Below are 11,184 nucleotides of genomic sequence, written 5' to 3' on the forward strand. Positions count from 1 at the left end.
TAAAATTTTAAAAAAAGAATAACATTTTTTAATTATTAAAGTCATTCAATGGATAAATATATTTAATTAATATATAAACAATGTCATAAACGTACGTATCGATTCAATTATAAAATTACATAGAAATTGAACATATTTAAAGATCAAATTATCTTAACGTACAGCTATTATATTATTGTTGCTATTCATTGCCAATAGAGATAATAGAATCATTATACAAGCAACCGCGTCTTAGATGGCTACTACTTCTTCCACCAAATAGTCTCAAAGAAATGAATACGGAGAGAAAAGGAGTGCTCACAATCTAAATAAATATGAATTATTTTTATTAGGTTTTGATTTAATTTAGTCTTATATAACCAATTTAGATAAAGGAATTAAAATTAAATAACAAGTCAAGGTTTTTAATTTGACTATTTATATAGGCCATCATCTCTCCAAATTGAAACCCCCCAAAGATTATTGTTTTTGCAAGAGAAAAAGAAAAGTGGCATTTGTTAAATCAGATGTGTCGTAAGATGAAGAACGCCAAGCTCTATTCTTTTAAGAATCTGACAATTGTTCTCATTTCATTCTTCATCGGCTTCTCTTCATGTGAGCACCACCGTCACCGTTCCATTTCCAGCCATGGCGGCCGCCTTACCGACCAAGAAGCGTTGTACATCAAGCAACGCCGGCTTCTATATTACCGAGATGAGTTCGGCGACAGAGGCGAAAACGTCACTGTCGACCCATCACTTGTCTTTCAAAACCCCCGCCTCAAAAATGCTTACATAGCTTTACAAGCATGGAAACAAGCTATACTCTCCGACCCTACCAATCTCACCCGCGATTGGGTCGGATCCGATGTTTGTAATTACACCGGAGTTTACTGTGCTCCCGCGCTCGATAACAAGAGGATCAGAACGGTCGCCGGCATTGATTTGAACCACGGCGATATCGCCGGGTACTTGCCGGAGGAACTCGGGTTACTCACTGATGTTGCATTGTTTCACATCAACACGAATCGATTTTGTGGGACAGTTCCACACAAGTTCGTACGTTTGAAGTTGCTGTTCGAGCTGGATCTTAGCAACAATAGGTTCGCTGGTAAGTTCCCTGAGGTGCTTCTTAAGTTGCCTTCACTTAAGTTCTTGGATTTAAGGTTTAATGAGTTTGAAGGGACAGTACCGAAAGCTCTTTTCGACAAAGATTTGGATGCTATTTTTATTAACCACAACAGCTTCAAATTCAATCTCCCCGACAATTTTGGTAGCTCACCGGTATCTGTTCTTGTCTTGGCTAATAATAAGTTCCACGGTTGTGTGCCGGCGAGTCTCGGTAACATGACCGGTCTCGAAGAAATCATTATGATGAACAACGGGTTTAGATCTTGCTTGCCGGAGCAAATTGGGCGGTTGAAGAATTTGACTGTGTTCGATGTTAGCTTTAATGAGTTAATGGGTCCTTTGCTGGAGAAGATTGGGGAGATGGTGAGCCTCGAGCAGCTCAATGTAGCGCATAATATGCTGTCGGGAAAGATTCCGGCTAGCATTTGTCGGTTGCCTAAGTTGGAGAATTTTACGTTCTCGTATAATTTCTTCACCGGAGAGCCGCCTCTTTGTTTGGGGTTACGTAGTTTTGATGATAGGAGAAATTGTCTGCCGGCTAGGCCTTTGCAGAGAAGTCAGGCCCAATGCAAGTCTTTCTTGTCCAGACCGGTGGGTTGTAATTCAATTAGATGTAATCCTTTCGCTCCATTGCCGTCTCCTCCTCCACTGTCTCCGCCCGTTCCAATGCCTTCTCCACCAGTTGTTGTGTCGTTACCACGGCCTCCTCCACCACCTGTGTATTCACCTCCCCCGCCACCAACATCACCTCCACCACCCGTGTACTCACCTCCCCCGCCGCCACCACCATATCCTCCACCACCTGAGTATTCACCACCTCCACCTCCACCATTACCTCCTCCTCCGCCTCCACCGCCTCCACCTCCATCTACTCCCCCACCATCACCCCCGCCACCTACGTATCCATCACCACCTCCACCTTCTCCCCCACCGCCAGCACCTATATACTGCGTGAGGTCTCCACCACCTCCGCCACCAAATTCACCACCTTCTTTGTTTTTGCCACCACCACCGCATCATTCAACGCCACCTCCGGTACATTCTCCACCACCACCACCACATTCACCTCCAGCACCAATCTATCCGTACTTATCTCCACCGCGACCTCCTGTAAATTCCCCACCTCCTCCAGTTCACTCACCACCGCCACCTTCACCTCCACCATGCATCGAACCACCACCTTCTCTTCCACCACCATGTGTAGAGTACTCGCCGCCGCCACCATCAGCATCACCCCCACCCCCACCCCCACCCGTTGTAACATATTCCTCACCGCCAGCACCCGTACAATACTATTCTCCCCCACCGCCAGCTCCTGTATACGAGGGACCATTGCCACCCGTAATGGGAGTTTCATACGCATCACCTCCACCACCTCCTTTCTATTGATTCTTTTGAGAAATTTTCCTCCTCTAATGAGCTATCATCTTCATCACAATGAAGGTGGAAATAAGAGGAGAAATTCTCTCCCATAATTTATTGGAGTTGTGAAAAATTAAAACAAAAAATGGCAGAGAAAAGAATGTAGGTTAAGAAACAAAGTCGTATGTATAGGGGATGAATTTGGAGAACCACAATTATATTATCCAGTTTTAGAAAACCTTTCGGTATATATATTATCATCCAGCCTTACAATACTTGTAATAATTGATAATGAATTCCCAGAATTCAGTGATTCGGTTGCTGTTGAATGTCCCTTGTGCACAACAAGTTGAGCAGTTGTTCCATAATATTGGATTGTGAATCAAAATGACATATATGTATTCACATGATGCCCTGTTTTTCTCTCTTTGGAATGTCAAACTTGAACTCAATGGACCTGTCTTTTTCCCTCCAAGCACATGCAGGTTCAGTTCCAAATCAATGCCCTCTTCTCCATTATCAAATACAGAGCTCAATTTTGGATTAAACTCTTAGGTCCTTTCCGTTGAAATCAGGCGCTAAATCTCCTTGTCTAATTCTAATTCTCTCCCATAACTAAAATTTAATTAGGGGTGGTGACCCCAATCCCCATCAGTGATTTGAGTTGCCCTTCATAGTAATCTTTTGAATACCTTCCATCTGTACTCGTCTAAGCGTAGGATAGAGCCCAATAGTTTTAACAAGCCTGTTATGGTCTATGGGTATGGATTTAGAGGGGAAAAATCAGAAATCAAAGTCAAAATGGCATTTTCTAGTTTCAAGAAACTTGCATTGAATACCCAGAAACCAAGCTTGATGTCTTTGGTTTTCTCTCATTCGCAGTTAGATAGAAAGACCAAAATAACCTCTTGGGTTTCTGATGTTCACCTACACTACTACATGGAGACGTTTGTTTGTCATTTTTTAAACGGGCTAGATTTTTATTTCGAATGCAAAAGGAGCCTAGAGAAATTAACAGGCAAATTAATAAAAACGGATATGACGGGGTCCGGCTGCGTCCCGATCCAAGATCTCGTGTAAATCAGACGGAACAATGTCGAAAATCTAGAAGTCATCAACTACATCCCAAGCCGTTCTAGCAAAGAAATTTGCAGCCATGTTAGCTTCTCTTTTTATAAGATTGAATTGAAGCTGTCAATCTCGATTAAGTATATCCCAAATACCACGGACCAAAATGAGAGGACTAGAATTTGAAGTTAAAGAAAGGAGGTCGAAGGCATCCGCACTATCCACCTGAACAATAATGTTTCGAAAGCCCCTATCCCAAGTAAGATTAAGGCATCGAAAACTCCCCATAACTCAGAATTGATGATCGAAGAGGAGACCAATTTATGAGCAAAACCGGCAATGAAACTTCTATCATGACCACCCGAGGAGCTGTGATTAGAGTGGCTCACCGAGCCATCTGTGTTGAGGCAAATGAATCCCAGAGGAGGATGTTCCCAACTGATTTCAGTAGTAGTAGATCGGCCACAGACAGCAAAGCACTCGAATTGTAAATGTTGGTCCAAGAGAGGCTTTGATGGAGTAAAGAAACAAGAGTTTGCTGGCTATTTTGAAAGACCCAATTATTTCGCCGCTTCCAAATACACCAAAGCAAAGAAGAGAAGGCTGTGCTCCAAGGGATGCAAGAACCAGCATACTGTAGCAAGGAAGAAAAAGGCAAATTGGCCACTAACTAGTCATGGAATCAAATATTGTCAAAATCATTTTTAGTTATCGTAAAACAAAAGTATACTATGAGGCATCAAAACTTTATAATTTATGATTACAAAGCTAAGATATAATCAAAATTAACCCATTTAAAATTGAATTAAATCGAATCAAATGCACTCTTATCCAAACATCACAAGATAAAAAGTCGAAGCATTTTTCATTTACGTACGGACACAACACTTGAAAAAGTAATGTGTAATGGTTAAAAAGACCGACATTATTGTCTCTTTGCTCTTTAGCGTATGGACCGGCCGGCAGCCTTTGATTTTGGTAATTATGGACCCTACGATTTTGTATGGTGCAAAAGAATAATCATGCATGTCACCGCAAATTGGAATAAATCATTATTTATTTTACAAGAACTTCATAATGTTTCCTTTTTTTTAATTTGGACCTTAAATTTAGATTTTATAATATTTTAAAATTTTTAGATAGTAACGCGATATAATTTTAGAGTCTTATATCATAAAAAATATTAAATATTCCGAAAACTGTCCTATAATAATATTACATGAAATATTCAAATCAAATAATGGAAATAAGAAAAATTAAAATAAAGCTCAACTTTGGGAAAGTTTTCTATGACCTTATCCTGAGATCATTCAATCTTATTTTGATTTGTTATTTGATTAATGGACCATTGCTCCTTTATTGAGTTTTTTTCTTTCTTTTCTATCTCTCTCTCTCTTATCATTTCATCAGCATATACGTAGGTATATAAACTTTTTTATTTTTTTGTTGTATATTAAATACATAATAAATCTTTATTATATACATTACCCCTTTTAATATATAATTCTGGTTCCGTTTCTTCTTACAAACTTCTCTTAAAAAATCTTACTAAACTTTTAAATTAATCCATATCATAAATATGATAGTAAAATTATACTTTAACCCCTCTAAAAAAATACAAATCAAGTTTAACTCCTTAATCTCAAATTTCGATGAATAAAAGGACCATCATAAAAAGTGGCATATCTTTAGTCTAATGGAGTGACCTCTCTTTCTGACTTTTCTCCCCACCAAATCAACAGTTGTTGAAGTATGTAATCATTTTTAATTTTTCTATCTTTGCCTATCTACGAATTGTTCATTAAGTACCCATTACAATCATTAAATCATAATTTTATGCTAATATTGGACTATAAGTCATATATAGAAACAAAATCATAATTCTTATTAAACGGTGCCAAAATGAATTTAGAAATATTTGGAAGGATCGTTGGACTAGTTTCTAATTGCATAATTTCTTAAGAGATTAACGATACAATTTTTTTTTTTTTGCCATTTTAGAGGGACAGAAGACCATTACATAAAAAAGTATTTATTAGGTCCTTACTAATTTTGAAATAAGACAATTTAATCCCCGAGTAAGGTATTTATATTAATAGGATATTATAGTTTAATGGAAGGAATATAAAGATTTTTTTTAAAAGAAGCAAGTTGAGAATTTACCACCACTCGTCCAATTGAGTGGGAAGAATTCGATGTTTGAATGTGTTAAATTCAAATTGTGGACATAAAAAAATAACTTTAGAAAGAAAATATATTTGAGATATCTTACTTGATATAACTCCACGTCTTTACGGAATCTTCCTTTTGTTTGGCCAAGAATTTAGTTGGGTAAAAATAACCCTAAAACGATAATCCAGGGGAATTTAGGGTTTTGTTTTTATGTTTTTTTGTGTGGCTAAGCATGAGAATTTAGTAAGGTTAAAATAAAATAAAATCCAAGTCTTGTATGCTACGACGTAGGAAAACGGGTACATAAAGCTCACGGCAAGGGGATGAAGGTGGTGAGCTTAGAAGAAAGCAAACAGCAACTCCAAAAGCAATCTCCCACTTTGTTGCTTTATTAACTCATTGCAAAACAAGAAAAATATTAAGCAAACTCAAAACCCATCTCTCTCTCTCTTTCATGTTCTCCTTCCTTCTCTGTTCGAGAGAGAGCTCCTCTTTGTAGATTCTGAACCTCGGGTCAATCTTGTTTTCAGGTTACATTAACTTCTTCAACTGCAACTTCAGTTCATGCGTATATATGTTTGGAGTTTATGATTCTATATGTTTTGAAACTCATGCAAATGCCAAGCAACGAGTGTTAGTTAATATTTTAATTCTTTTTACTGCAATTTTCCATTCATGAACTAAGAGAGATAGAGAGAGGGTAAAGTAAAGTTTCCGTTTTTACTTTTCTTGAGAATATTTTTTCTTCATATATTCATTTCACCTAATATCTTCAACTTTATCAACCTTAGCAGAGAACCGTTTGACTGTTGTTAGAAAAACATAACATTAACCTGTGTTCTTAGCTGTAAAACCCGTGAATACCACCACAGGGTTCATATGGTTGAATCGGCCCCAATGAGTCAAAGACTGCTTGCCAGTGAAGAAAATTATTTCAAAGATTCCTTCACTCATTTGTTAATTCATACACGCTTCTCCATGCAAAAAGAACATAGGTATATATAAATTATTGTTTTTTTTATATCTTTTTGGTGAAATAAATTTAATTCTTTGCTGTTCTTGCAATGCTTATTTTCAGTGTTTGCATAAAACAAGAAAAGAACAGAAGATTCACTGCCAAAATAGTTAAACCATCAAATAGTGATTAAAGTTGGAAAATTACCGTGCATTGCACGCTATAGAGTTTCAGATTCTCATTTGTTGTGGTACTTACAGATGAGGAGGAATAATTTCTTTGTGATTGAAATTTTGACTTTTTTAGGCTTTAATAGAAACCAATTTTTCTTATGAGCACGAACTTCGATGATTCACCTTTTGACATTGTGGTAACGGTATCATGGACCCTTAAAACAATGATTAAATTAATGTTAGCTGATCTTTAATGTTACTTTTTTTTTACCAGTGAGCTGGGATCTACAACTGGTATTTTTTCTTCTACTTTCTCGAGACATTGAATCTGTAATGTCATGAAGAGTGGCGGGTGTTGGAGGTGCAAAGTTGAAATGGAGAGTGGTTTACCAGTCAGCCGCAATGAAGGGCATGGAGTTCTTAAGGATGGTTCCTGGTTTGCCCAGTTCAGGAATGGCTCCAACCCTTGGATGGCTAGATATGTCTATGCAGTGATGTTTCTAGCTTCGAATTTGCTCGCTTGGGCTGTCCGAGATTACGGCCGCAAAGCGTTCCCGGAAATGGAAAGTAAGATTTATTGTTTGCCAAAATGCTTTTATGAGAACATGCTTTTAGTTTTATGTTATTTGCTACTGCATAGTTCATATGAATCTTGAGTTCTGAGTTTCTTTTTTCTGAATTGGCCATGCTAGGGAAACCGGTTTATCTTCATTACCGAAATCCATGTTTCATAGCTTGAGGAATTCGGTATTGAAGTTGCATTGGAAGTAAAATAGCCTGGTTTCCCCCAACTGGCTAGAGCTTGACCATAATAATGTTAATCAGTTTGTTATTTGACAATGTGGTTGCAGAACTGAAGAATTGTCAAGGTGGCCATGGTTGTTTGGGTGCGGAAGGAGTCCTACGTGTGAGCTTGGGATGTTTTGTATCCTTAAGATGCAATAGTGGATCTTTTTTGGTTAGTTCTTCAAGTATTTTGCTTGTGTTGCAATATTCCTTAACTTCATTCTAGGCATTCTTTTTTGTAATGTTCCTTTCAACTGCTCGCACCGAAAGGATGTACAATTGCAGAGACTCATGGCATTCTGGATGGTGGTCTGCAAAGATTGCCCTCTGGATTGCCTTGACGGTGATAGCCTTTTTGGTTCCTACTATTATCGTACAGATATACGGTTCGTGTTCAATTCTCCTGAAATGTCTACCGTCATTGTATCTTTTTTAATGATTAATCTTAGGACTTAAGCACAAGCTTTGGTTTGCTCAAAACGTGTGTTGCAACGTTGTTTCTTTTGGCAGGGGAGATTGCGCATTTTGGTGCCGGGTACATCACAGATTCCTGTTTTAAATTCATCTGTATAAAACATGTACAATCTTATTGGAGTAGCCTTTGAGGAAGTTTTAAGATGCTTCCCAAGTTATATTTAGTCAATCTTATTGTTCAATGATTTTTCTTCTTATCCTTTTCAGGGTCTTCCTCTTAGTTCAGCTTGTAAGTGTCATCAGTTTCATTACATGGCTGAATGATTATTGTCAATCCGATAAATTATCGGAAAAATGGTAAGACTCTTCCATTGTTAGAACTGATTCTTGGTCCGACAAAACGGGTCTTATTCCAAGATGTGAATTGATTCGAATTGTATTACATTTTCTTCAGTCGGATCCATGTGATGTCACTTGCAACTGCTGCATATGTTATATGCGTAGTTGGGATCATCATGATGTACATCTGGTATGCGCCGGAACCGTCCTGCCTCCTTAATATTTTCTTCATCACGTGGACACTGGTACTCATTCAACTCATGATGAGCGTTTCCCTCCACCCTAAAGTATGTTCTCAAAACTAACGGATTTCCGCTTCTTGGACGCTATGGCATGATTTGTAATCAAATACATGACTTGTGAAACAGGTGAATGCTGGCATCTTGACTCCCGGGGTCATGGGGCTTTATGTTGTATTCATCTGTTGGTGTGCCATCCGAAGGTATGATTTTAAGCCGTTTTTAGAAATTTCACAATGCATCGTATTCGTTAAGTGTTTGTTGTTATGAACTGCGGTCAGTGAAACCCGTGTTCAATCATGTGATTGTAGTGAACCGGCTGGGGAAAATTGCATTAGGAAGGCAGAGGAATCAAACAGAACAGATTGGCTCACAATCATTGTAATCTTTTATTCTTTTGAAATCCATTAAACCAAGTTCTAGTGACAGCTCTTGTAACAGATTGGCTTAACTCTTTGTATCCTTCCAGAGCTTTGTCATTGCGCTACTGGCTATGGTTATCGCTACGTTTTCGACCGGCATCGATTCTCAATGTTTTCAGGTTTGTTCTGCAAAACTCGATAAGTCATATAGTAGTTATAACATCCCATTTTCCATGAGAACGCATCTCACAACAGCTGCAGTTCAGGAAAAAGGAAGCACCAGCTGAAGATGCAGTACCATATGGTTACGGCTTCTTCCACTTTGTTTTCGCCACCGGAGCAATGTACTTTGCGATGCTATTGATCGGATGGAACACTCATCACACTATTAAAAAGTACGTCCCTTGCTTTACCGTTTGATGTATAGGTCGAAAGCCGAAAGCAAAAGCTGATATAGTTTCACATTCTTGCAGATGGACTATCGATGTCGGTTGGACTAGTACCTGGGTCAGGATAGTGAATGAATGGCTAGCCGTCTGTGTTTACTGTAAGTACACACGACCCTCGAACTTAAACCCTAAACTATTTTCTCGGAACATGAATTATAAAGAATAGTCTTATGCCTTGGGGTTGATCGTGTGTGTCACAGTGTGGATGTTGTTGGCTCCCATGATAAGATCGAGGTTTAGACAAACAAGTGAAGTTGCATGAAGAAGCAGTTTGAAAGGTGCTCGGCCTCGGAATTCATTTATTGCAGTTGGCTGCTATGATCCATTGTTGCATATGTAGCAATGGTGCTTCAGCTCAAAGAGGGGGATAGGCAAATACAAATTATATTGAAATTTGTCAAGCAAAATGCCTAATTATACTTGTCAATACACAAACTGAAGGAAGATATAAACTTCCTTCCACCGAGTCGTTAATACAAGAAACTTACAAATTTTGATATGGGGTCATATTTTATGTCGTGTTTGATCTTAGTTTCGTCCATAATGAGCACCTAGTTTGGCACAAGCCATTTGGCGATCCAAAATGGTGCAATTTGCCATATAATAGCAAGGGGATGCTCTTTTGAGACCAAAACAGAAGCATTTGGCTCCCATATTTGGTGCTTGTCGTGTCTGTCACCCACATTTCTTAAATGCTTCCACGTGAAACTATTTGTAATTCCAGCTTTGGTGTTTTACTTGAACGTATGTCACATGACTAGCGCGTGCTTAACATGCTTTTCCAATCACTCATTTATACCACTCACTTTACTTTTTTTCTAGTTACTGTTTTTTTTTAAATATTCCTCTGTTTCCACCACTAAAAAGGAACCCTCATCACTCACATGGACCAACCTGGTCCCGTTAATCTTGTAGAAAATACTATTTTTTTATAAATAAGGATTAATTACCTCACACATTCTCAAATTAAAGCCTATATTAGTCCTCCAAATATAAAATATTATAATTGAATTATTAAAATATCACTATCATATTAATTAAATCTTTTTGTCAGTCTAACCATTAATTTTGATAGTAGAAAATATCTTAAATGTGATGTGAAATATATTTAAAACACAAGAATTAAATTTTAGTTACACATGTATCTAGAGTTATTGCATGTAAATCTTGAATAGTAAATTTTAAATAATATTGTTTTTGATTTGTTTGAGGCAAATTGTCCATATAATAAGTGCATGCATCATATGATACTTTGAAGACTCAAATATTTTGTAGTTTAAAGATGAGTTTAAAATCTGATTCATGACTTGAGGACTTTTGTGCAATTAACCCTACATTTAGTATACGTACATTAAAGTCATATACTACAAAAATATAATTAAGTCATCCAATATTTTCCATTCTCTTATGACTTGAGAGGGCGCCAATAATTCAATGCCACATGTCCCCCTTTATATTAGTGATAAGATGAAGACAAAGGTTGGCAACAAACTCCAATTCTCACCTCACTCCTTTTGAATTATTAATCTCCACTCCCTCACATATCCTTCCATGACTGAGGCAATGATGTAATTTGAAATATACTATAAATGATTATAGAAAACATAAAATTGATCCTTTAGTGCATGCGCCATGATCATACACCAATTGTACTTATACACCCTACTAAAGATGTTTTTAAGTAGTTAAAGTCTGTTGAATCGAGTGCTAAATAATTTAATATCTATAAATAAGGTCTAATCCAATTTGACGATAG

At 37.6% G+C, this 11,184-nt stretch overlaps 2 protein-coding genes across 5 annotated transcripts; both read left to right on the forward strand.

Annotated features, from left to right (window-relative positions):
- The first annotated feature begins 460 nt into the window (after nucleotides 1-460).
- Nucleotides 461-2,876, forward strand: LOC120114858 (leucine-rich repeat extensin-like protein 4). The gene has a single exon (XM_039135638.1). The coding sequence runs from the start codon at nucleotides 507-509 to the stop codon at nucleotides 2,496-2,498; it is 1,992 nt and encodes a 663-aa protein (XP_038991569.1). The 5' UTR covers nucleotides 461-506; the 3' UTR covers nucleotides 2,499-2,876.
- Nucleotides 2,877-6,051: 3,175 nt separating this feature from the next.
- On the forward strand, nucleotides 6,052-10,182 carry LOC120114859 (probable serine incorporator). 4 transcript variants are annotated; one of them, XM_039135639.1, is made up of 13 exons: nucleotides 6,052-6,241; nucleotides 7,114-7,406; nucleotides 7,691-7,764; nucleotides 7,852-8,011; nucleotides 8,136-8,160; nucleotides 8,307-8,396; nucleotides 8,494-8,665; nucleotides 8,747-8,820; nucleotides 8,929-8,998; nucleotides 9,087-9,158; nucleotides 9,235-9,374; nucleotides 9,453-9,526; nucleotides 9,629-10,182. In XM_039135639.1, the coding sequence occupies exons 2-13, from the start codon at nucleotides 7,178-7,180 to the stop codon at nucleotides 9,688-9,690; spliced, it is 1,242 nt and encodes a 413-aa protein (XP_038991570.1). In that variant the 5' UTR covers nucleotides 6,052-6,241; nucleotides 7,114-7,177; the 3' UTR covers nucleotides 9,691-10,182. The 4 variants fall into 4 exon arrangements, 3 of the variants coding, with proteins under 3 accessions (XP_038991570.1, XP_038991572.1, XP_038991571.1); XM_039135641.1 differs by having other exon boundaries at nucleotides 6,064-6,241; nucleotides 9,241-9,374; XM_039135640.1 differs by lacking the exon at nucleotides 6,052-6,241 and adding an exon at nucleotides 6,481-6,706.
- Nucleotides 10,183-11,184: the final 1,002 nt, after the last annotated feature.

The sequence above is a fragment of the Hibiscus syriacus genome, unplaced genomic scaffold (assembly GCF_006381635.1).
Source record: "Hibiscus syriacus cultivar Baekdansim isolate YM2019G1 unplaced genomic scaffold, ASM638163v2 tig00110247_pilon, whole genome shotgun sequence".
Classification (NCBI taxonomy): Eukaryota; Viridiplantae; Streptophyta; class Magnoliopsida; order Malvales; family Malvaceae; genus Hibiscus; species Hibiscus syriacus.

Coding starts and splice junctions, on each gene's coding strand:
- LOC120114858 (XM_039135638.1), top strand. CDS start 507: ATGTGTCGTAAGATGAAGAACGCCAAGCTCTATTCTTTTAAGAATCTG.
- LOC120114859 (XM_039135639.1), top strand. CDS start 7,178: ATGAAGAGTGGCGGGTGTTGGAGGTGCAAAGTTGAAATGGAGAGTGGT. Junction 7,407..7,690: donor AGCGTTCCCGGAAATGGAAA/GTAAGATTTATT, acceptor ATGTGGTTGCAG/AACTGAAGAATTGTCAAGGT. Junction 7,765..7,851: donor GTGTGAGCTTGGGATGTTTT/GTATCCTTAAGA, acceptor ACTTCATTCTAG/GCATTCTTTTTTGTAATGTT.